Source organism: Calypte anna, chromosome 2 (genome assembly GCF_003957555.1).
Source record: "Calypte anna isolate BGI_N300 chromosome 2, bCalAnn1_v1.p, whole genome shotgun sequence".
Classification (NCBI taxonomy): domain Eukaryota; kingdom Metazoa; phylum Chordata; class Aves; order Apodiformes; family Trochilidae; genus Calypte; species Calypte anna.
Window position 1 is genome coordinate 58,933,333 of NC_044245.1, and position 26,200 is coordinate 58,959,532.

The 26,200-nt window shown below is 43.4% G+C and overlaps 1 protein-coding gene across 1 annotated transcript in view; it reads left to right on the top strand.

The window, feature by feature from the left end:
• NFATC1 (nuclear factor of activated T cells 1) overlaps positions 1-26,200 on the top strand; it is a 120,305-nt gene that overhangs the window by 16,520 nt on the left and 77,585 nt on the right. The window contains 1 exon segment of the mRNA XM_030445449.1: positions 3,229-3,388. Within this exon segment, the coding sequence (XP_030301309.1) occupies positions 3,229-3,388 (160 nt within the window).

The window sequence follows — 26,200 nt, forward strand, 5'->3', positions numbered from 1 at the left end:
TTGTGGCATAGAAAGAGATGGGACAAGTTTTCAGTTGGCAGAAAATTCTACTGAGGAAAATGCATGGAAACATGTTTGATAGGAACACCTTTTATTTCTCTTCTTGTAGAGCCCCTGTGGAATTGCTCTCCCTCACTCCGTGTGATGCTGGCTCAGTGCAGTAGTTCAGGCCTTTTCCAATTGATTAGGTTTACCTGCAGCAACTAGATTTGATTTTAACATTATATCATTTGCTTGGTGACTTTTTCCTTTAAGCACATTTAGCTAGAGGAAATAAAATGCATGATGGAGATAACCTAACATAGGAAATAGCTCTGACAGCCCCAGCCCATGACACGGTGAAATGCATCACTTGGTTTCCTTTATCAGGAAAACTGCCATTAATTGTCAATTTATAATTGGGCAGGTGGTATTTTGGAATTTCAGTGGTAGATTGCAAATACAGCAGACTGTATTTTTATTTTCAGGCTTTATTTGAGAACATAAATTTTACAACTTAATTATACTGACATTTTCAGGCGTTGATTTGAAAGGGTTTATTGTGGGGATTCTCTTTGTTTTTTGAAGAGATGTAATTAGTTATGGAACTATTACTTACTTCCATGTATTTTAGAAAAACTTCCCTCTTCACCTGAGGAAGTTGCTGCCAGTCAGAGTTGTCCTTTTTGATTAAGTGTTAAAAATTTCTAATCTGATAGATGTCGTGTCCTCAGGGAAAAAAAAAAAAGCCCCATCAAATGTGAATTTACTTTAAACATGAAACATCTATTTAAAAATGTGTGCTGATCATCTCCAGGAGAGACACAGCTGTTTTGCTCTTTTCTTTGTCATTTATCATTAGTCAAATATGGTTTATCCAGAATTAGTTTTTTTGAGACTTTTTCAGACTAAAGTATGTGTCCTCATGTGCTAGGCAAAGACTAGTGGCTATATACAGTGGCCAGTTGCCTGTAATTTTTTGCCATCTCTTGACTCTTTGTATGCATACCTAGTAGCAGAATAGCTTCTTCTCCAGTTTGGGCCCTGGCCATTTCAGGGGAAAAGTCTGTGCGGTAGCTCAGAAGATGTAGCATTCTGCCTCTAGCCAAGACTGAGGTTGTGGGGGGAGTAGCCAAATTCAGGATTTGTCCCTGGCAAGGTCTTGTTTCTCCAGAGAGTGTGCACTGCTGGCTCCTGCAGGATCCAGGTGTTCGTAGAAGATGGGAGCCCTCACGGAGGCAACATCTTTCTTTTGCATGAGTTCCTGTTTGGGCTGAGCTTGGAGCTGTATGGCTGTCTACTTTCTTCTCGTCCCCTCTGTTACTTCTGAGGATGCTTCAAGTCCTGAGGGCTGTAGAGTAGAGTAGCTTGAGGTTTGGAGTTGAGCACTTGCCATCCAGTCCTGCTGGGGAAGCAGGGGGGGTGGTGTCTGCCGAGTGACAGTGGGCTCAGTGGGCTCAGTAAGGCTCAGTGGGTTCAGGTGACCCCTGTAATGTGTGTAGTGTGTGTCTAGAGAGAATCAAATCACACAGCTCAAATTTGTAAGCAGTGAAGAAGGAAAATGTAGAGAAACTTAGCACCACCTGAAGTATCAGCATATATGCACACATGCACTAGCAGGTACCAGTTAAATATGCCAGTGATATAGGCCTGAGTAAGCACTTAAAAAAAATATAGGCAAAGTAAAAGCTGGTGCAAGTGTTTAAAGTCTGTGCCCCGCAGTGGGAGACAGCAGGGATACTTTGAGTGATGTGAGAGCTGTTATGTCTGACGAGCACACAGCTTAGTGTGTGGATTAAAGGGAGTAAAGTGGAGTAGTCAGTCTCCATTTGAATATATGCTTGTAATGTATACACATCCAGTGCAGAAGTTCTCCTTTCCCTCCCAGCCAGCTCATTGCAGCCATGACTGACACTGTTCAGACTGTTGCTTCACCAGGGGTATGGGCAGCAAGGCAGGGAAGGGGTAAACCCCAGTGTCCAGCCTCCTTGCTGGCAGCAGTGAAAACTAATTAGCCCTTCAGCTTCCTAATTAGCTCTTCAGCTTCTTCCTCTGCAGGCTGTGGTGAGACAAGCCCTCTCTCTTGCCGTGGCAGGTAGCACCAGTCTGTGCAACAACGGGAGGTCAAGGACTGTCATCTTCTGCTTGGCAGTTGTAGAGATCTCCACGCTGATGGGAGGGAAAATAATTGAGTTTGACATAAGAGAGCAGGTTAGTGTGTTGCAGTTGGGCCATTTAACTATTAATAATGGCTTTTGAAGAACACCTGGTGAGGAGGATTCACCAAAGGAAAGAATATATGGTAGACATAAAATGAATGTTTTCATCATTAAGCTTTTTGCTTCAATGTTAAGATCAATGAAGTTTCCTCAGGCCTACTGTTTGAGCAGGGTTTGTTTGTTTCTTTAATTTTTTTTATTATTTTTTTTCCCCAACTAAAAGATCCAACTTGGCATTTCATAGAGCCAAGCTCTCATGACTGTTTTCAAATGTATTTTTACACTGGAAGTGGGTTTCTAAGAATGACAGTTCCCCACCATCGCATACTCTTAGACCCACTTGCTTGCGGTGGTAATAAGTCCTTAATACTTCATTTAATTGCATAGTCGATACAGGGCCAGAAGAGTGACCTGGAATTTCTTTGGGCTTGTGCGTCATCATTAGTAGGATTTGTAAGCAAGTTCTGACTTCAGAGCTTGCTCACTTGCAGTGAATGAACGGGAAAGAGATCAGCTTCACTTTGAAAATCCCTGATGTATTTTGTGTTGGGAAGGAAGCTGGGAAATGTTTTCTTTTCTTTTTTCGTCACCCTGTAAACTGAGCAGATTTGTTGAAATACATTAGATGTGTTAAATGCAGAACTCCTCCTGAGCTGGTTTAACACTCACTTTCACAGCAGAAATCCTCTTCCTTTAATTCCTCTGTGCCTTTCTGCCTACCTTTCTGCTTTTGGTTCCAGAATGAATACATTAAGATATTTGTAAAGCTGCATCTTAACATTTTTCCATTATGGTTACAAATTGTATTGCATCTAGGTGATCAGATGTGCCCAACTCATAAATCTTAAAAAATAATCATTACCTTCTAAATTACTTATGTTTGGCGTTATCCATATTGATGAAATTTTAAATGTAAGGTGATGAAGGATGAACTGCTAAACATGGTCTATAAAGTAATAGTGCTGGATGCTTGTGGTTTGTGATAGCATACTTGATATTAATTTTTAATACACTTTCCTTTCCATTATAGCCCATCTCTGCCTGCTCTTGATTGGCAGCTGCCATCTCACTCAGGACCTTACGAACTGCGTATTGAAGTGCAGCCGAAATCCCACCACCGAGCTCATTACGAGACAGAAGGCAGTCGAGGGGCTGTAAAGGCATCTGCGGGGGGCCACCCTATTGTGCAGGTACCAAAATGTGTAACCAGCAGCACAGGTTGTTCATCTCAGTGCTCTGTGGTGAACACCCTTTCATCTTTTCAAAAATGAAAAGTGACGAGAGGTTTTTCCTGTCCTAAAAGATTACTGCAAGTGAGTAAATACACCTTAGAGTGTATTTTAAATGGGATGGATCAAGCTTTTATAAAAAAAAAAAAAAGGCAAGAGCATCCACTTGACCTTAATGAAGTGAACGTGGTGCAAACAGATTCTGCTCTGTCTGTGTATGACTTAGCCAGTGCTCAGCTGGCAAGCAGTGACTGTGGGCCTATCTGTGCAGTGAGATTCCAGACATGCAGTTTATACTGAAGTCAGCTGGGATTGCGCCTCAGTACATTGAGTCCTTAAGTTGGGGTTGGATCTAATCAGAGCTGTGAGCACATGTTGGAGGGCAGAGCTGTAGCACTAATGGGGAAGTATGTTGCTGGTTTGGATGTTGCAGTGAACGCTGAGAAAATCAAGGCTTTTTACGTTTCTTTACTCTGGAAAGCATCTGAGGTCTGCATCTAGTTGCATGAATTCTTCCAATCTTTTCAGTTACTGTAAATAAAGCATTTAGTTTTCTAACACTCTCAACTGACCCTTAATTCATTTATATGACTAGCCTTTACTAATTTTAAAGGACTTATCTCAAGAGTGAGAACAAGATTTAGTTGCTTAAAACAAAACAAAAGGAACAGTAGCAGGAGAAAGCCATTTGTGCCTCGGCTCAGCTGCTTCTTTCTCACCCAGAAATTAAACTTCCAATGCTTTCTGTCTGAGTTGTGGGCCCCTGTGCAGCAGAACCCAGGATCTGTCACTGTCTGGAGGCCATGGGACCCACAGGTTTCCAGGCACTGTCTGTGGGAGGGTGTCAGGCTCTGCTGCCACGTTGATGCTGCTTGGATGGATGCCCTTGGGTGTCTTGTGAAGGAGCAGCAGCTTGTCAGAAGACTGGATGGCTCAAGATGGTGAACGGGCCACATGTACAGGGCTTGAGAGGGTTTGTTTATTTGCTGTAAAACTGTCTTAGCAAACTCATCTTTCAAAGGAAAAATGTGAGTCTGAGATGACATTGGGCAGGGAGGGAATACTGGTACAGAATTTGTGCTCTGCTGTGGCAACTGGAAGAGGAAAAGTGAGGGGAGTTGTCAGCCAAAAACACAGTGTGCTCTTCAGCTCTGCCAAAACTCATCAGTGACATGGGATTGTGGAAGTCATCTACTGAAAGATGAAAGGTTTTAGCAGAACATTTGTGATGGTATTAGAAAGGGGTTTGTGGCAGACACCCTTGATGACAATTAATACCTACTCTGTTTGTGGTTTGATGCAAAGAAATGTAAATGGGGAGGCACCAACTCACATCAGCCAGCCTGATGTTTAAAATTTCCTACGTGCTTTTTGGAAAGACTGAATGTGATGCCAACATTTAATTGGACTAAATGAGTCCAGACATTTCCCCTCTCATCCCCTGTCCGGGTTTGTCAGGGGTGAGTGTGCTGCTTCCATACACAAACAAATGTCAGAAAAGAGGAGAGGAAACTGGAAGGGCACAAAGGGAGAGGGGAGGAAGCAGTTCTAGCCCTGTCAATCGGCTCTACTAGTTTAATAAGGATTAATGTATTTTTCAGTCCTTTTATTGCAACCTGAATATCCTTTTCTCCATAAAGGACAGAAACAGAAAGAAGGCCAGAAAAAGCTTCTCCGTGCTGACACTGAAATCCTGGCCAGAGTTATGTGTTTGAGAAAACACTTGAAAGCTTCTGACTTAGACCAGAGTTGGATAGGTGGAAAAGTACTTCCAGAAAGAAAGAAAGTACTTACAAATACTTTTAGTGAGAGAATAAGTAAGTACTTATAAATAAACAAATACTTCAGAACCAGAAAAACTTGCAAATAATTGAAAGGAGTAGGAGGAAATCCATGGAGTAACTTCTGATAAATCAGTGACTGGCAAAAGCTGTAAAATGCATCTCTGACTCAATGTGTTTTCAGATGTTGCAAGTGCCTGGGTCAGGTTTGAGTCTGTTCACTGTGTTACACAGAAGGAGCCCAAGCTCCAAAGTTCACTCTCAGATGTAAGCTCAGACAGTATCTGGTGTCTTCAGGTGAGAGATTCTAGATCAGTGTTTTCCCTCTGATATTTACCAGTGTTTTCAAATGTGTTGACTCAGGGAAACCTGTCATAAAACTTCTCTCACCACTTTCACTACCCTTTTGTGTTCTTTTTGCCCCATGTGGGCAGTCAGGTTTTTCTTCTGTTGCTGCATTGGAGGTGTTTGATTAAATTTTAGTTTTGTTAAAGCTCTCCCCCTTTGCCTTCTATAAGAGGAGAATGCAGAAAAAGGCTCTTCTTCCGTTATCCATTTTGAACTCCACCTCACAAGCATCTTCCTTCCCAAACCAGTATATTTTTCACGCTAATACCTCCCTGTATCTGTGAGGCATGCTAAGGCAGAGGAAAATTACATCTAAAGGCAATGTTAGCTGCCTTGCAGCTGCTTTATGCCTTCTTGTAGGAGGCAGAAAGTCTTAAGTATCAAAGGTTTCCAAGGCAAGCATGCTGGATGGAGAGAGCAGGGATGTATAAGGGTAGGAGTCTCTTGAGGGTGTGACATGACATCCAGGGTTGGAAGCCAGTTTTTCCCTTGGCTCTAGTGGCTGTTCAGGCTGGTGACTTTGCTGTTAATTTGGAGAGGGCCACATGTAAAACTGAAGAGTTTTGCACTGGGACCTGGCAGCATGCTCAGTCTTTGCTGGTGTATGAGATTCCTCTCCTCACCGAGAGCAGAGCCTGAGAGAGGGCACATAGTGCTGAGCATGGGAGCCTGCCCGGGGAGTTTGTGCTGACCTGGGGAAGGGGCAAGCCAGGTGGGTGATGGAGGCTGCCCGTGGCAGCAGAGTCTTGCTCCAGACTGCTCTGTAGGCACCACTTGCTTCTCATCATATCTCCATCATCTGCAAGGGGCTTGCTCACTGGAGGCTGCTGTGGATGATGTCTCCTAGGCATATTTTGTGCCAGCAGGATTTCCTATAAATTTCCTTCTGTGGGATGGCTGCACCCTCCCTTCTGCACTTAGGAAGGATACAGTTTCAAGTTCCCAGTGAGGGCTAATGAGCTTGGTAACACAATATTCCTCTCTCTCACATTTCACCCTTGCCTATTTGGGTGTTTGGCTGCTGTGGCAGCCCCAACCTATCGCTGTTCTCAATTGCTACACATTTTGAGAGTGGAATGAGCGGGCGCACCTTGTGAGCTAGAAATGCTGCAGAAGATTGGGAAGTGAGCGGTGCCAGGGACCAGTGCTGGTCAGCTCGTGTCTGGCACCAACTTCTACCCCTTGGCTCAGGGAATTATTTTGTGAGTTGTCATTGCCTTTAGTGATTCAGACCAGGGTACCCTCACCTCTGAGTCAGAATAGAGCCAGTACCCCATCTGGCATCAGGCAGTGTCTGGAAGCAGTATGCCCTGCCAGGTGAGGGGGAAACCTGGGGCCACTTTGAGGAGCAAAATCACACCTGCTTGCATCCTGCTGGCACCTCTCATTTGCAGGAGTTCACTACTGGGGTGGAGTTTTCTTTGAATGAAGCGAGATAAAGTGAATGGAGACTTTAGGAGATGCATAGAGTTTAATAGCTACAGCCATATCGTGAGCAAGTTGTATTTTGTTCAAGGGGTTTACATCCAGAACACCTTAAAAACATCCTCCGTTTGGATTTATCTCCCATTCTTGATTCTGAGAGTTGTGGTCAGGAGTTGCACAAGATGGGAATTACATTCCTGCTAGTGATAGCTCTGATTAGGCTGCAGGTAAGTAATCTGACAGATAAAAGTTTGGGCTCTCTGGGGAGGGATGGGACCAGATTATAAAGATATGGTCTATAGATACTGTCATTAATAACTAATCTTTGGAATAAGTCAAGCACTTTGGCAGCCTGAGATGGAATTTTCACAAGCAGGGTGCGGTATATCTGTGAGATAAAATACAAATACTTAAGAATGTTTAATTAAAGGGTATGATGCACTCCCATAGAAGACTATGGTGAAAGAAAATATTCAAATGCACAGAACAGTCTAGTAAGCACTTTCAAAAGTCATGATTCTTATTCTTTTTTGATATGAAATATGGCAGGAATTTTCTTGGTATGAGGTAGATAAATTGGCTAGAAAAAGGGAAGAGGAAGAGTTGTAGGGGTTTCCTTTTTTATCTAGGTAATCAGTATTAGCAGAATTTTTTTTCCTCTTGGAGAAATAAGTTAATAGTGAAGATGCAGTGCGTGCTGCCTTGCCTTTCACTTTATTGCTTAGCAGTGAGATGGTAGAAGTTGTGTGTGGCTTCTGCACTCCAATACAGAGTTTGATCTGAGCCTGTGAACAGATGAATAGTTTGTTCCCTCTCATTTTACAGGCAAGCCACAGTGATTTGTCTGTCACTTTGCAAAGTAAAAATGTTGCCCATGTCAGGAGACTTGCTTGCAAGAGTTGGCTGTGCCCTTTCTCAACAAGATCTGAAGTAGGCACTTCTAGTCTGATTTTCAAAGGTCTTGAGGTATATGTTGAGATTTTTAAATCCCTCATGAGTAGCAAGTGTCATACTCTAAAGCAATTGCTGCCTCTGCATTTTTGTACATCTGCACATCACTGTAATTAGGCATCAACATGCGTGTGAGCTATTTGTGCACCCCAGTAACATGTGGAGTGTGTTATCCTTTGCTTCCCATGGATCAATTGGTTTTGTTGCTTTCGGGTAATGAGCTCAAGTAGTCCAGGTCCAGATGCTGGCCACTGCAGGTGCCTCTCAGAGTTCTTTCATCTTCTGGACCCAAGAGCTGTTAATACCTTTTGCAAACCCCTCAGGGAATAGAAAGCCTTGTGAATCAATCCAGTGTATTTTCAGGGAGCAGCAGTCAGTCCAGCAAGCTGTGAATGCATTCATTTAACATCACGGTCTAATACAGCCCTTCTGCTTCACCCAGCTTCACAAATAGTTAATAGTGTGAGGTAACAGGGTTGTGCAGTTACACAGAAGGCAAGATGGGAAGAAGAGAGAAATGAAGAGCTAAAGGAGAAGACTGGAAAGAGGTGTTCACCAGTGGTGACAGAAAGTGGATGAAGGGATAAGGAAGCCCAGAGGAAGGCTCTTCCAGGCAGAATGGGGCAAGTCTTTTGCAGCAGTGCTCTGATGCTGCACAGCAAGATTGAGCCTGGGGTTAATTTTTGAGTACCTAGTATGGGATTCCTCATAAATCTGCATTGCATGTGTAAGTGCTTACTTACCCAGTCCTGCAAGTCCCCCAGTGCTGCAAGTTTGTTTTAAATGACAGGGCTGCCACCATTGCTGGGTGAGTCAAGGGAACTGGAAGGAAAACAGTCCCTCATGGGTCCAGCTCACAGCCATCTGACACCTGACCAAGAGGAGTAGACGTGGAAAAAAATGTTATCTGCTTTCCCCTTCCCTCTCTGGGTCTATTAGAGCAGAGAAGTAAGCAGTGACCAGTAAGCAGTGATTCAACTTCTCATGCCACAGTGAACTTCCTCTCTGTGTTGCTCTGAACTTCTTTTTAGAAGACAGCGTCACCCTTTCATCCAGATGGAAGTACAGCCCTTTTCTTATGATGAGGATATAAAGACACTGGCAAGCACCTGTTAGCCAGGTTGCAATTAATAGCACAAAGCCATGCAATCATACAACAAACCAGACAGGGAGCCTACAGTTTATAGCCTTATTTTAGACAGCTGGTACTTTTTAAGAATAAATATAAGCTGACTGGCTTTCTTACTTCTTGCCTCTGTAAAGTTAAAGCAGACCTCAAGTTAGCAGAGAGATAATCAAAACAAAAATATAAAATTATTTGTCAGATGTTTCAAGGCTGCTTTTGCTTCTGTAAATCCAACAAATGGAAGAAAGCCCATTTAAAACATTTTTTATCATTAGAAGATCATATTTCGGTAAAGGGGAGTTTCTTTTTTTTTTGTATTTTACAAGAAGTTGGTCTCCTGGGATAGTTCCACAAGCACAGCCATAAAGGTAGTAGAAAAGTCCAGAAGGGAGCGATTCTGGAGGGTGTGCTGTTGTCAGCTGGTGAAGATTTCATGACCCTGAAAATGCAACTTAGTCTCTGATTTATGAGCAGTCCTGGGGACAGGCCTCTGCAATAGCCCTTTCCAAAAGAAATTTCCAACCAGCCAGCACTTGGAGGATGCACTCTGCTTGCTTTAAAAATGATACCTCACCCACATTCAGCTTGACCGATGCCATAGTGCATATCCCAGCTGTCAGGACACCGAGATACCCAACCTAGCATTCCAGCCCAAAGGATTTAGACCAGCTTCCTAGGTTAGTCTTCAAATTGGACTTCCTGGCTGCTGGCAAAGCCAAAGTTAGGGGGGGCCTTGAGGGAGGAGGGGATGGTAAGAGTTCCCACCCCTTCCCTGTTGTTGCTGTCTCCGTTCCCTCGGGGAGGGGGATGATGATTCCATTTCCTGGCTTTCCTATTCCTTGGCCTCTATTGGTTTCCTTTCTGCCTTGTCCTTTGTGACAAGGAAGTCAGTGGCATGGCATTGCTCTCTCTATGTGGGCTATCTTCTAGCTGTCCTCTGGTGGTAGGCAAAGACCTTCTAGGCTACACCTAAGAAGGAAGCAGAGGAGTCATTACCTCCACTGCTGCTCACAAAAGTGGTGCTTCTGTGCTTCTGCTTCCCTTGTTGGGCTGGTTTTGGTCATCAGCAGCAACACGCAGCCTGAGTGCCTAGGATCAAAGTGATGGAAGACCAAGAAAGACGTAACATAAATGTAGTAGTCTTTCTTGTCTTATTCCTCATTTACTTTGGTCTCCAGTCTCATGTGTCATGCTTCTACTCAGTGAATTGTTTGCAATGGAGACAGAGTTTTTTCTGCATGTTGTCTGAAAGGGCAATGAATTGTTGTTCTGGAAGCATACCACAAAACATGTATCACTCATACTTGACTGGTGGAGAGCTATGCCTTTTTTCTCCTTACATGTTCTTTTGCTCCCTACTTAACATTGTGCCACTCCTGCTAAAAGTTGCAGACATTGTGTCTTGCTCTGTCTCTGAATTTTCCTTCTAGAAGTGGCCATTCCCCTTTCCTGTAAGAAGTCAGGTCCGAAGCAAGATAAGGAAAATCCCTCTTACCTTGTTTTTCCAGATAACTAAATGAAGTGCAAGGCTGTCTGTGTACCTGGGGAGTATGTGTCAGTGGGTGGTGTTCGTTGAAGGGGGGGTACAAAAAAGCCTGTACATTATCAGCATTTGAACTAGGTGATTTCTTTTCAGTGGTGTGTTGGGAGAATACCTGCATAAGCTGCAGCAGCCCAGCAAAGTTGTTTGTGGTACTGGTAGTAGGGCTGCAGATGTGCTTACGGAGCTGCGTGTTCCCAGTTCCTTCCTTGGCACTCTCTGTCAAGATCTGCTAGAGCTCAGGAGACTGTAGTGTGATCTGTTCTCTGTTACATTTCTTTTTAAAAAACATACTAGAAAGAAGAGGTTCGGGTTAAGTAATACAAGAGAAAAACAACAGCCAGAAAGATTCCTGTGGGTTTTTGGTGCATTTGAAAGTTAAAAAAATGGGCATAATGTAAAAACAAGAACTGGCAATTGCTTAATTCGTGCTCTAATAGATCTTTGTCTTTGGGGAACTTTACTCAAATGCCTGAGCTATTCATGTTAAAAAAAATGGCCTCTGCATCTGCATATTGATTCCTCTCTCAGAAGGACAATTGGTGCTGGTGGTGGATTTTTTCCCCAGTAAATCTGAGGTAGAAACACCATTCCACTGAAAACACCTGCACTAGGGAGAATGCCTAGAAGGGAGGAGTGTCACAGAATCAGAAGGCCATGCTTCTTCAGACCTCTCTGAGCTTCAGCAGGCAGTACTGGGGCACTCCTGAAATCAATCAGCTTAGCCTGCTTAATTCAAACCCATGCTTAGGAGTTTGCTGACTTCTAGTCAGTTTAGCTATATTAAAGAAAACAAGACTGGGGATGGGTAAAATGATGAAAAGTGGGTTTGGAAAAGGCTTTACAGGGAGGTTCAGGTGATACATGAGGCTGTGGTCTGTGTGTCAACCAGTGTTGTTACTTGACTTAATTTTGGTTGCAGTTGAGAAGACCTACACCACAATTACCAATCAGCAAATCTGCTCCAGACTTGCCAGGTTATTGCATGTTGACATGTGCCCAAAAGCTGAAATGAAACACAGTTAAAATTAAAATGCAGCCTTACCAAAAGCCAGATGCTTCATTATGAGGTGAGCTAACCTACCTGCCAAATACAGCTAACCTGTATGAGGCAGGTGATTAATTTTTTACAAGTCTGCTTTGGGAACAAGACATCTGTCCTGTATTCCCAAAAAGTAGTATCACAGGGCAAGCAATTTTTTTTCCTTTTTTCATACTCCAAATTACATAAAACATAGATGTAATAAAAATTATTTTGTGTGCATTCTGTATGAAGATGTACTGGGAGCCAGTTAGTATTTTTTAGATCACTTTGACACCAATGTAACTCAAGTGAAATAATTATTGGTTTTATACTTTCTAATTTTTATATGTAACAAGACTAAAAAATCCCATCTGTAACATCGCTTGTGATCTGGAATGTCAATGTAAGTGGTTATAATACAAATTTTCGATTTTAATCAGTCATTGTTCCAACTAACAGGCTGAATCAGTGGAAAATACGGTTTCAAATTACTCAGTTGCTCTCTCGAAGTATGCTGCAGCTTTCATTATGAAGAGGGGCTTATCCTTTCGGTCCTTATGCAGAATAGGTCAAGATCTCTGGTAGATGCCATGAAAGGGAGATGATGCATTACAGCATCTGCTATATACATATAAAACAGTAAAGCAAGTTGCATGCTGTCAGTGGAATGAAATCGTATAAACTTTAGTCTTCTTCCACATGTTTAAGAAATAATTAGGCAGGAGCTGTGTATTTTCTCTGAAACAGTTGAAATGTACTAATGGTCAATTTACTTGCACATGGTAAAAATAATACAGGTTGCAGTCAGTTTTTAAAAACCTGGTTTTAATGTTTCAGTACCAAATAAAGTGGAGGAACTTCTGCTTTTGGCTTGCATGCAGCCATTATGTACATTGGCATTTAGAAGTCTGCTTTTTGGGGATATAAAAACTGCCTAGGTTTCAAATGCAGCCCTGTTCAAAGCAGTGAGCAGCACTTGCAGGCACAGCATGGGTACATTTTTGGGAGTTCCTTGGCACTTGAGTTACAGACACTGCAGTCCAAAGTTTTCCACAATGAATTTAGATCTTTGGGGCACTGATAACACAATGTCACTATCAAATATGAATCCTGGGAAAAAACCATCATGCTCACCGGACAGGCAGCTCCCCCCTTGCCACTTTTTATCCTACTCATGTAAAAATGTTGCTGGTCTAGTTCTTTGTAACCTAAGAGAAAAAATGTAAAAGCAATTGAGCACAGTGATCTTTCTATTACAGTCTAACAGAGCACTTTAACTTATCTTCAAGATTTCATTAAGTGGGATTGAATGTTGAACATGTGCTTAAGTTTTCTACAAAGCAAAGATACATTGATCAACTGGCAATTGTGCTGCTTGTTACTCAACTGCCAAATTTGCATGGTGTTACAAGAGATGGGGTGTCACATATGAGCACTTGGGGATGCCAATTTAAAAATAAAACACCATGAAAAAGGGGAACAAGTTGCAGAATCTGCACTTGTTTCTTGCAGACCTCTTTGCTGCTTTTTAGGAGATCCTTTAAGTTTTCCCTCTTAAAAATCTCATGCACTTTTGGGCATCAGTTGCAGGTTCCCCGTGTGTGTTGCTGCTTCCTACTGGTGGTTTTCAGATGAATGATATTAACTGGATCCTCCTTTTCCTCTATCTTCAGTCCCTTTGATTTTGGGATTCTTTAGAATGATTGCATCTTCTTTTTGTTCTGTCACTGTAAATGCCTGACTGCATCTAATGGCCATGAAGTCCCTGTGGCTCTGGAGCTTTTACTTTGTATCTTGATATCAAGTCAGTTATGATGATGCTAAAGCCAAGCTTCCCATGCCTGTCCAAAGGCTTCCCATTGCTTTCCTGTCTTTGGGCATACTGTAGATGTCATTTAAGTCAGCATTTTAGACTGGTCACTGAAGTTTGCTATATTTATTTGATTCCCATCCCTCTGCCTGCATCAAAATAGCAATATCAGCATAACCTGCATGTTCTGCACAGGACATGGATGCCCTTACTTGCTGTACCTAAGAAGCCACATGTTACCGTTCCCTCAGCTCTTTCCCTGTGGAAGGATAGTGGCTCAGAGTTCTCCTAGCATATCGTGGTTCTTCAAGTGGATAAATAGCTAAAAGGGAGTGGGTCGGAAGAGAGATCACATTTCATTTCAGTAGAGCTTCTCAGAGCCAAGCCATGCATGAAGCCTGGGCACAGCTCAGGCACGAAGGGTTAGTCCCGAGTTTCCATCCCTCTCCTGATGCCTGATTTAGAGCCATTTAGGAGAGAGACCTAAGCCTCAGATGGCTGCAGCATGTCAGGATTAAGCAGCTTGAGCAGGGCTTGTACAACGTTTCTTGTGCTTGCCTGGGGCCAGGACTGCATGCACTGTGGCTCTCCCATGAGTGCGTGTGTGGTCGCAACAATTTGCTCATGAGCTCTGGGTGGAGAAGGGATGCCAGTGACTATTTTGGATGAGACCAGGGGTTCCCAAAGTGAACCCTGCTACCAGAGAGACACACACTAACAGGGTGCTGGATGTGGCCATGGGGTGAGGGGATGGGTGTTGTGTGACTGCCGCTGGCAGGGGTGCCTGGCACCACAGGCAACACCGGGGCTGACAGGGGGGTGGTGCTCCCACCACCCCCTCTCCCTGCAATGCCTGGCCTGGCATGTTTTTATAATGATTGCCATGGAAATAATAAGTTTCGTAGGTCCGAGATGCTGTGTCTTGCATTGTTTGGCTGGAAAGCTGCTTTACTGGTTTTAGAGGGTGGCTGTACATGCAGAAACACTAGCTGATTTTTTTTCCTGGTGGAAAGTAGGAGATTCGCAGCATGGTTTTAATTAGAATTGTTCATTTAGTCTTTCACTGCAGTGGGTTCTTTAGTTGAAAGATAATTTAATTTTCTTTGTTTTGGAAGATTTTCATGCTTGTCTCTGTGAAATGTCTTTATTTACTGTGTCTCATTGTGCTTTGTGCATTGCTTTGGTTGTGAGGAGAGTCAAAAACAAAAACTTCCCTGGGCTGTATTATTTTCCACCTGCTGTGGCTTTTAATACATTCTCACTGCTATATATACCAAGTGTCTGCATTTCTAGGAGAAAAATGCCAAAGACAATTGGCAAAGCATGCAGGGTTAGATTTAGTTGTGAAACTCTCATTCACTTGAAGAGGAATAGTATGTCTAAAAGTTGTGGAAGTAACTAAGAAGTGTAACTAGTACAAGTCCTGCCTTGCAGGAGTCCACAGATAACACTTGTTTTTTTAGAACTCTGTATTAAGATCTTGTAACACCTCCTGTGATACAGAGAGTATTAGTCTGGTTGAAACACAGTACAGCATGGAGCAGTTGTTTTTATGCATATAACAATATTTAGATAGTGCTTTTCATCTCAGAATTAAAGAAAAATCTGTATAAAATACATAAATATCTCTATATATGCAGATATTTAGAAAATGGCTTGGAATGTACATCTTTTTTACCAAAAAAATATGTAAATTACATTCATTCATCAATACTCCTTAATAATCCTTCAATAATTTTCCAAATGGCTTTCAAATTAGTTTTCAACCACTTCTTTTGCAATGATATTGTTTTCATTTTGTGGGCCTTATGTGTCATAGCTCTTATTCAGCAATAACAAAATATTACTCCATACAGACTAAAATATTGTTAGTGAATATAGATTGTAGAGTATTATTGACTACAAATGGCATACAGAATAGAATTTTACTGAACTCCACCCACAACTGCAAACATGAGCTGCAAGGGTCTAACAAATTGAGACTACAGCTTGCAGGCACACATGCTAGCATCTAGGTACCCAAAGTAATCTCAAGCACATGTCCTCGACACATCAAAGCCCCATTTTCTAATCCCTCACAGTTGTGAGAAAAACCTTAAAATATGTGAATTGATATAGACCCACAGCTGGCTTTAGGAGCCTTATTTGAAGTGGAAGCAGTTTGGAGAGGCTTTGCAAAGAACAAGACACTGCAGTGACAATGCTGGCACTGGGCTATGGCTCTGCAGTTTTGCTAGCATAAATGAAGCCCCTGAAACTCTCAGCCTGAGTAGATTTTCATAGAATCATAGAATTGCTCAGGCTGGAAGAGACCTTCAAGATCATTGAGTCCAACCTTGTCCTAACGCTGTTACCCTATTCCTGACGACCCACCACTAATCCATGTCCCCAGGCTCCACATCCAGATGATTTTTAAACACGTTCAGGGATGGAGACCCAACCATCTCCCAGGGGAGCCTGTTCCAGTGCCTAACCCTTTTTATAAAGAAGTTTCTCCTGATATCCAACCCAAATCTCCCCTGATGCAACTTGAAGCCATTCCACCTTGAAGCCCCACTCTCACTACAACCTCCTTTCAGGTATTTGTAAACAGTGATAAGGTCTCCCCTCAGCCTCCATTTCCCCAGGCTATACAGGCCCAACACTCTCGGTCACTCCTCATAGGAAATGTTTTTCAAACCCTTCACCAGCTTTGTTGCCCTTCTTTGGACTTGCTCCAACACCTCAATGTCCTTTTTCACAGAATAATAGAATCATAGAAAGTTAAGGGTAGAAAGGGACCTGGAAAGATCATCTAGTCCAACCCTCCCTGCCAAAGCAGGGTCACCTACAGGAAATCACACAGAAACACATCCAGGTGGGCTTTGAATGTTTCCAGGGAAGGAGTCTCCACAACCTCCCTGGGCAGCCTGTGCCAGTGCTCTGTCACCCTCACAGTGAAAAAATTCTTCCTAATATTTATACGGAATCACCTATGCTTCTGTTTATAACCATTGCCCCTTGTCCTATTATTAGTCACCCCTAAATTTTACATGAGTAGTTGCTGTAATCACAGGGTAGCATTAACCTAGGAGCCTAGCTGCAGTAGCAGATGTTTTTGAGAAAATTGTGTAATGAGTAAAAGCATTCTTGTGTGTCCTGGTTTGGACCAGGATAAAGGTGATTTTCTGTCTTGTACTTTTGCTTTTAGCTAAGTTTCTTGTAAGCAGTTGCACTTGCTGAAATTAACAGCAAGTTTCTCAGACAGTGTGTGCTTCTAGGATTGATAACACTCAATGTTTATAGTTACTGCTAGAGACTGGTGTGCAGAGCCAAGGACACTGCTCAGCTCTGAGGAAAACATTTTACCGTCCAGGAGGATACAGAGGTCCCACCTGAGCCCTCCTTTGGGGAGGAACAGACAAGATAGATGCCAGAATTGACCAAACAGAGTATTCCATCCCATATACGTCACACTCAGTATAAATTTGAGGCATCACGAGGGCCGAGCCAGATCTTTTCCGGATTTCTTGATTTCCTGCTTCCCTTCCTTCACCCGGCATCCTGGAAGGATCCTGTCCGTTCGTCTGCCTGTGCTCCTGATCCGTGCCAGCCCATATCTGTGTGTTCCTGCCTCCGGTTCCCAACTGCTGCCGACTCCAGGAGTCCAGCCTGGACTTTCCCAGGGCTGCCCTACAGCCTCGGTGGTGACGTGAGAGTTATTGGGGGAGAGGGGGGAGGAATGTGGTTTCCATTTTCCTGTATATTTGTATATATTTAGTAATTTCACCTATTTATCATTACTGTTTCATTAAAGTTGTGTAGTTTAGTTTCCAACCCATAAGTCTCTCTCCCTTATTCTCTCTCCTTTCTCTATCAAGGAGAGAGAGATTAATAGAGAGCGTCTGTTATTCGGTTTAATCGCCGGGCCAGTGTTAAACCGTGACATTGTGTTCCTCCAGTCTTGAGTAAAATAACATGAAGATAATAAAGAAAAGTATGATCAAACTGGGCCTCTAGCCTCTCAACTCTCCAGTAATTAGTGAATCCTCTTCTCCTTTTTTTGTGTTAGAAAGGTATGCAATGTAAGGAAGCTTGAATTTAGTATAAAAACAAACATTATCAAGAGTACTACCTTGTTGTCATGATTTTAACATCCACTGCAGTTGTGAAATGACAGCAACAGCAAGACCACCCAAAACGTACCTGATGCTGCTCTGTTATCTGTGTGCTCCAGAGCTGAGATGAGGAGTGCTGCTGAGACCTGTGAGGTTTTCTGCAGTTGTTGCCTGTGAATGAGCTGATCCTTGCAGCACCTCTGCAAGAGGTTGCTGGTGGGGCTGGTTAAGTGTCTCTTCTACCAGCTATGACCACCCGCTGCGCACGCAGTGCTATGGCTAACTCTAGGTCCAGGGTCCAGCAGATCCCCGAAATCCCTGTAGAGAAGCTAAAACACTGAAGTTAAAGCTGTGACAGAGCTGAATTTGACCTTTCCCACTGGGAGAGAAAAGGGCTGCAAAATAGCGCCATTCCAGTTGGTGGTCTTGTACCCCTGCTATGAAAAGCTGTGGGCGACTGCCTGAAACAGAAGATGGGGAGGTGCAAAGTGTGGTGTCTGTAGAGGGCTCTGCCAGTGCAGGGTCCTTTCCCAGAAGCTCTGCTCCGTGTCTCTTTGGGATAAGTGCAGCGGGCCTTCTTCGCAGCACTGCCCTGTGTTTGTGGGACACTCATGCTTTGAACTGTGGCCCAAGCTGGCTGCAGGGGCAAGTCTATCATTTTGGTTTATTTGGCTTACCATAGATGTCTGCAACTGAGCTAATTGCCTAAGTTTCTCTCTGTAATCAGAGGAAGGCTTGTCAGGATAGAGTTTAGGGAGCTATTAGTTTTATTCTGATGTGAATATCTGAAGCAGGGTGGATAAGTCACGCCTTCAGCATTGCGTGTCTCATTTTGCTGGCTGTGAAAACACTAGAAAGGTGACTAGACCCTGTTGTTGTCCAGCCTGTATGTGTTAAAAGTTAGGTGGTATGAATCACTTGACTTTTCACTGTTTCTTTTTGACTTGATGTATTGTGTATAATTATATGCAACTGCTCCCAGCAGTCTTTAAGATCTTACCAGTTCACAAGGACTGAGGCTTACTTCTTAGGTGAGCTGCCCAAGTCATGCTTGGCTGTGATGGGAAGAGCAGTGCCTTTTAAGACTTCGGTGTTTCTATCTCTGTCTGGGGCCAGAAACTCACGGCAGAACCTCACATTTGAAGTCGACAGATAGATAGAGATACTGTCTTGCTTTGGGTGTAAAAACAGGTCCTGGTCACCAGTAATCATTGTACTTCCCTTCAAAAGAGAAAATGTTAACCCTCAGTGTCTTCCTCAGATCTCAGTTGTGGGCTGACATCCTGCTACAATAACTTCAGCAAAGTGTAACCCATTTGCATCCGCAGATAAACTACTCTGTAAAGATTTTATTTGCAAATCCTGCCATTAATATTTGCAACATTTTATTTGTCTGTCTTATTAGCTTGAAATGGGGTTGTGGCATTAGCTCATTAGTATTTCAATGAAACTAGTGCAACAACTGTTGCTAAATAGTGTTACTCCCTGTGAAAATATTGAGTGATCAATTGAAAATAGGCCATATATGTTGATAAATTTTTTATCTCAGTGTCTTTCATGCTTGTTTTATTTACTTGGTGTTGGACACAACAGAGCTTTCAGTTCATTTTAATTCATCCTGATGACCTGCTGAGAAGAGCTAGTCATGTCAGAGACTTCGTCAGTGTGGCCTTTTGCATCCGTTTATTTATTTTCCTTTATAAACAAGTGACATCAGCCAACGGTATCACCTTTCTGTCAAGACAACTCACAGTGTGGAATCCAATCTCTCTGGACTTTTCACAGTTTAGTCAGACTGTCTTGGTGGTCAAAACATTGAAGCTGGGCTGTGAAATACGCCTGACCTATTTTTATTCCTTCATTAAGATGCTTTCCATGAAAGACACACTCTCAGATAAAACAGAAGCATAATTGGAGCTGTAGGACCAGGTGGATCAAAGGTGGCTTGGGAAAGGAGAGTAGGACCAAAAGTGTGTAGTGACTTGGCAAAATGCACTGGCCTTTTCTACTCTGAGATGGGAGTCACAAATAGAATGTTTATGAATCTTGTATGTGTGATGGCAACACTTTTTGAGGGTTGTAACAATGGAAGAAAAAGCTGTCTTGAGTAATATATTCATTCAGACAGCACTTTCCTGACTCCAAAGAGCAAGGGAGTTACATTAATCTAATTTATTCCCCAAGGAATGCAGGAGTAAGTAATGTGAGGATTGAAACCAGAGTGTTGGGAAGCGCTGAGTTTTCCATAGTGAAAGAATTACTTGGGTGCACGACATGGTTACTGGCTTCTATTTTATGCTTTTATTTTATATTTATACTGTGAAATTTGGAAGCCATTGGCATTCATATGACTTGCAGAAGAAGCGAGAAGGTTTATTTCAGACCTTCAGACAGTCCTCCCTCCTTTCCCCAAACACAGAAGGCACTCTGAGCTTGACTTTACGGACAAGCTGATTATTATGAGTCTCACTTGGGACATACAGCTCTGTAGCTTTGTGCTTTGTCTGAAAATGCTTCCATTGAGTTTTCTGTTCCTACTCTGTGCTGTGACCTTTGACTCTGATGGCTAATTAAATAGCAAGATGTTTTACATAAGATTTTTTTTCTCTTCTTGGCAAAATGAAATTACAAATTGGAAGTGTATTTAAAGTAATTTTCATGGCAACAGAGCAGTAAATCCAGTATTCGTATTATGAATATAGCTCAGTATTTATAGCTCTCCAAATATTTACAGAGATAAAGCCCTTAAACATAGTCCCAGCTTTCTGTCTTCAGTAGCAGTTTAAATAAATGTCATTGGGATAGGAGTTAAAATTGAGGGGCAAAGCAACCCTTTCTGGTCTCATACTGTCTCACTGGTATTTATGAGCCCCAGTGATACTTTGCCTGGAACTGTGTTGCCCCAGTCTCATGTGAGCCACTGTTCAGGAAAAGTACCTCAGAAGCATTAACCCTTAAGTAGGTAATCCCTACTTAGGTGTAGCTGGGTACCCTGCTGCCCTAAAATTTACAGGGGGGTGGGAATTCAAAGTCACACAGTCACCACAGCACTACTCAGTGGCTGAGTGACCATGTGGTGTTTGGGGTGTGTGAGGATTTCTCGGGTTTGTAGAGGTGGATATTGGGAGTTGTACAGTGCCATGGCTTGGATGGACATCAATGAGGAGCATCACACTCATCTGACTCTCACTGACAGCACCTGTCATATGCCTGAGGAACCTGTGCCAGCCTGTGCCCACCCACAAACGGGAGCTTGTTGGATGCGATCGATGCATCAGTGGCAAGATGAAAGGCAGAGGCAGGTCCACAAGTAGAAGCTTGCCTGGGGTATCAGCCCAAGAACATTTAATGAATTGCTGTCATAGGGCTCCTGTGATTTTATTTTTTTTTCCTTTTTTAACTCTTATATGACCATGGGTATGAAAGCTGTTAGGAATGCTGAGGGCGTGCATTTGAGTGGAAGCTGACTATATTGAGGGATTGCATAGTTTTGGGAGGGCCACTGCTGTGCTGGACTTCTCCCAGACCCAGATTTGTAATCTGTGGTTTCCAGAGCCCCTCTTCCTGTTGTCAGCGTATATAGACTCAAATGGAATTTGAAATCCTCCCACGCTTCATCTTTGTATTGCTGTGAATCCTGTCCAAATGCAAACACAGCAGGCTGCTGGGGTGGAGAGCCCCAAAAAGTCACCAGGGGTGGCCATGCCACTGGACAAGCTATCCAGGGGAAGGGCTGTCCTCCCATGCAAGGGTCAGCAGTGGCCCCCCTTGTAGAAGCGTGGGGCTGTTCACAAAGAGGAATACATCTTCATTTAAGTGGACTGCCTGGTGTGGGTGCCACCTCTGTCCTTCCACAGGGGAATGACTCTTCCCAGGCCTGTCCTTCAAGGAGGTTTAGGAAGTTCCCACAGCTGTGCATTAGGTGATGTGCTCTTAGATGTGGGCTGTGATGTGGGGAGGGCTGGCTGCCTCCACACACCTGAAAGGGGGGCTGGGGATCATGAAAGGGAGGTAGGTTTATGGGAAGGACATCTCCTCAGTCTCATGGTAGAAAATTGCACTAGAAAAGTAATGATTTCCCAGTCCCAGTGAATGAGGCGCTCAGGACCTACAAGTTCATCCTGTTAACAACTCCTTTTCAGATATGTGTGTGTGTAAGTCTAACAGTTTTAAAAGGAGTGTGAATTGGGTTGGTTTCTAGGTACATGTATTTTTATCTCTAGGAGGAAAATCCTTCCTTGAAATAGGGAGAAGCATCTTGCAGCTATTCAGAAAAGGAGATTTCACAGCTGTACTGAGAGCCAGCAGCCATTAAGGCTGTTTTCCCCTGGATAGACACTGAAATGACTTGTGAGCCAGTGACAGTGTACAGCGTCTCTATTACATTAAGATCAGTAATTCCTCACAGTATATTTGAGGCTGAAAGTTTTATATAAGGTCTTCATTCATTCTAATGTGAACAGCTGTTCTCTTGCTGCACTGTTGAATTGAAGTCCAAGTGGCAGCACTAGGAAGTGCCACATAAAACACACTCCTGCTGTTTTCCATTCTTATGTTCTCCCATCCAGCTCTTGCCTTCTGCCCCGGCTTAGCCCTTCGCAGGAGCAGGCCCTTTTATTTTTATTTGTGGACCAGCTGTGATTACATTTGGATCTTAAACAGTTTGAGTGAATCCAAGAAAAATTAGTTTTAGAAAGGAAAAACAAATCTTGAAAACAGCACTAAAAATTGGAGAAATTCTCGTTACATTTTTATTTGAAGTAAATGAAGGTGTAGTAGAATGTATTTTAAGTCACACAGGGCATAACTTATGTACCTTTTTTGTCAACTGTCAGATAAAATTCAGCAGAAGCTATCACAGTCAGAGGGTCACCTCAGCTCCTTAAAAGGTGCTTTATTTTCTGTTGGTTTTGTTTGCTTGTTTTTTATTTATTTATTTTTTTATTTTATTTATTATGAAGGCTGTCTGCCATAATGAATAAGATGCTCCTCTTTTTTTTTTTGGCTTTACTCTCACCAGAGAACAGAGTGTACAGGAGCATTCATCTACAACTACCTAAAAGGAGGTTGGAGCCAGGTGGGGGTTGGTCTCTTTTCCCAGGCAACTCTCAGCAAGACAAGAGGGCACGGTCTTAAGCTGTGCCAGGGGAAGTTTAGGTTGGATATTAGAAAGAATTTCTTTACGGAGAGGGTGATCAGACATTGGAATGGGCTGCCCAGGGAAGTAGTGGATTCTCCATCCCTGGAGATATCTAAAAAGAGACTGGATGTGGCACTCAGTGCCATGGTCTGGGAACTGCAGCGGTAGTGGATCAAGGGTTGGACTTGATGATCTCTGAGGTGCCTTCCAACCCAGCCGATTCTATGATTCTATGTGGCCCACATTCAGCACCTCCATTTTGACTCTGTACTGACAACTAGACTGGAGCTGAGCTCCACCTCATCTGAAAACTGACACCTGGTTGCCAGAAAAGAGAAGGGGTGTCTGGTCAGTGTGATGTGCCTCTCTTGGTCCTGCATACGCTGTGGGATGCAGCAGCCCACATCCTTCTGGGTGAGAGGCCTAAAAAGTACAAAGGGCAGGTGGGTGGTACAGCAGTGGCTGAAGCTTGACCACCTGCAGAGCATGATGATGCTGAAGGTGGGGAGAAAAACCTGGAAAGAGACAGGGATGCTGCAGGAGCCAGCGTCCAGGCAGGTGCTACACTGGTTTGTTTGTGCCCTTGGGATGTGGCACGTCTGACCGAATCGGCACAGCCAGTGCTGCCCCTTACTCTGGGGGTCCAGCCCTTTGGGGGCCCTTGAGCCCACTCTGTAAGGGCAGAGCACAGCTGTCTGCTGGTTCCCTGCTGCTGCTCCAAGGCAGGCAGAGCAGCCTCTGATCTTCAGGAGAACTGCTTGCCTTCTCCTGTGTACTTGCTGCTGAGCCCCCTGGGAGGAGGGGGCTGGGTGCCTGAAGTGTGTGGTGCCCTGAAGCGTGCGCTCTGGGCACCTGAAGTGGGATTTTCCCACAAGCCTCCTCTAGCAAAAGAATTCAGAGTTAAAGGAGGCCAGAGTAGGAGTAGGAGTGGACTTTGCAACAAGGGCAGTATTTTAATGTCTGGTTTGTTTTTTTCCTCAGAGCCATAGTTTCCTGGCTCCTTGAGCTTTCAGCAGCAGCCCCCTGTGTGTTTTCAGCCCAGGAGAGAGAGGCTGGGCAGCTCAGGGCCTGTCCAGGCAAAGGTCAGGCAGAATCTCTGCAGTGCATCTGAGAATAGATGCCCAGATCTCCTGACCATGCCCTCAGTGCCTTTGCTTCACGTGACAGTCACTGCCTGCAAGACCAACTTTTTCCCTCTTCACATTTAAACCTATGATGCAACACTTTGCGTCTCCTAGTGCTTCTGCATGGTAGCTGAAAGGAAATACTTTTCTTAAAAATCAGCTTCATACCCAGTTTTTATGCATGCTTGGTGCTTATAGCTACAGTCAGTATTCAAAATGTTTCTGTGTTTTCTTTGTAGTTTAAATGGGTTGATCTTCAAATTGGCTTTATAAAATCAGGACATTAAGCACTCACTCGGTTTTTTTGAGGCTGTAATTTAGGTACATTTTAAAAACATGACAGTTTGTTTCATTTTATCATTCATCATGTGCAGTTACTGTAACAAAGTTTGGGAAAGTTAGCAATAAAGCTGTTTGGTGTGTATCTCAAAGAGACAGGCAGCAATTACTTTTAAAATGTCACTATTTTATAGATTTTTCTTCTGTTTGACCTTCTTGAAAGCACTGGAATTACATTCCAAAGCATTGATGGGAAAAAAAGGGAAAGAAGCTCCCTTTTCCTCAGACTAGGTGTTTAGTCTCACTAATGATTCTCTCCAGATGGACTCAGGGAATTCCTTGAACAGTTCTAGAAACGCAAGTGGGCCTGGCCTTGAACACTTGCAGGGATGGGGCATCCACAGCTTCTCTGGGCAACCTGATTCAGTGTCTCACCACCCTCACAATATATAATTTCTTCCTAATATATAATCTAAATCTACCCTCTTTTTACGGATTTTACTTACGGATTTGTTTTGTTTTGTTTTGGGGTTTTTTTGCACATCATTATCATTAAAGTTGCATCCCCTAGGAGCCTGGAGAGTCAAGAGCACAAGGTGCTGACTAGTTTAGAGAGTGCCTGGTTGTGACTCACTTTGTGATGAATGGTAACTGTGTCCTGAATGCACTGAGACAGGTTAAGCCCGAAATCAGCCACTATTTAGAGTCAGAATCTGAAGGAATGTACCACTGTACAGGTGGTACATTTTTGCAGGCTCTTCCTGGAACTCACAATAAGTACACTTAAAAGGTGTTTTGTATTGTAGTTCCTTTTTTTCCTGATGGTGTGAGTGGCTGCAGAGGGTGTACCTGTCTGGTGTGACCATTCTTTTGTTAGCCTCCAGGAGCCTCTCCAGGCATGTTATGACAGGAAGCTTCCTAAGCATTTCAACAGATCTTTCAGCATGCCAAAAGCATAAAGCACACAGAATATTTCACCCACATTTCTTAAAATAAATGTCATGGCTTGAATAATAGAAGTTTTTCCTCACAGACTCTTGTGTTAACTACCAATGCTGAAATACCATTTGAGTTACCGGAAATGACGTTTGCAAAAAATCCTTAAAAATTTGGTAACTATAGCAAAGGTTGGGAAGGGCTTGCTTTTTTTTCCCCAACACTCGTGTTAAAAGCACCTCAGATCTGTCCGCTCATCATTTTTCAGGTCTGTTTAATTCTGATTGCCAGATTTCATAGGTACGCACCAGGCGCACGGGTGAAATCCAGGCAGGCTGAGCATGCTCATGTCTGTGATCAGCCTCAGGTTATGATCTCTGTAGGGCTGAATCACGTCCCTTGCAGTCAGATGTTGGCTGCAAGGGGTGAAACAGTGCTGTTTCCCTGACACTTTGCTGGCTGCTGGGGGAAGGCACCAGGCATTCAGTGCCACGGCACCTGGACACGCAAAAACATTCAGCCCTGATGCACGGTGCACAGGGAAAGGCTGGGGTTTGCTTTGGCACCCTGCACCAAGATGAGAAGCAATCACCTGGTGAGAATCAAGACATGTTGATGGGAGAGGGCCTTGTGAAAGCGATGACAGAGAGGTGTAGGAATCCCAGGGAAAGCTTGGTGCGGCGGAGCAGTCGCCCAGCTGGTACAGCCTTTCCCTTGCTCTTGCGTAAGATGCTGGAAGGTGACAAAGACCTTCACTGTGATTGGTCCTTTTCTGGTGTTAATTACCAATGACTGCATCACATTTGATAAAATTAGAGGAGTGTAAAATAGGCCCACAATTAAGTCCGATTTTGATCTTACCATCTTCTGACGATATAAATGCAAAAAAAATTTGAGACCAGTTCAAACATTTTCAACAGTGTTGCTCGAAAAGGAAAAGAGCAGAATAGTCAGTGGTCAGTCAGAACAAGAGACTATGACCTACTTTCATTTCAAAACCAAAACCACTGACCGTGGATGTCTTATCTCCATACTTAAGTTTTGCCTGCATTTTTCCTTTTTATTCGGAGTGAGGCAGCTGCTGTATCCTCACCTTCATTTGGGAAGGAAACCACATGAGAACATACCGTGCACCTGATCCTTATTTTCATCTGGGTCCTTTGACACTTTCACAGCAGGGGCAGGTACAGCT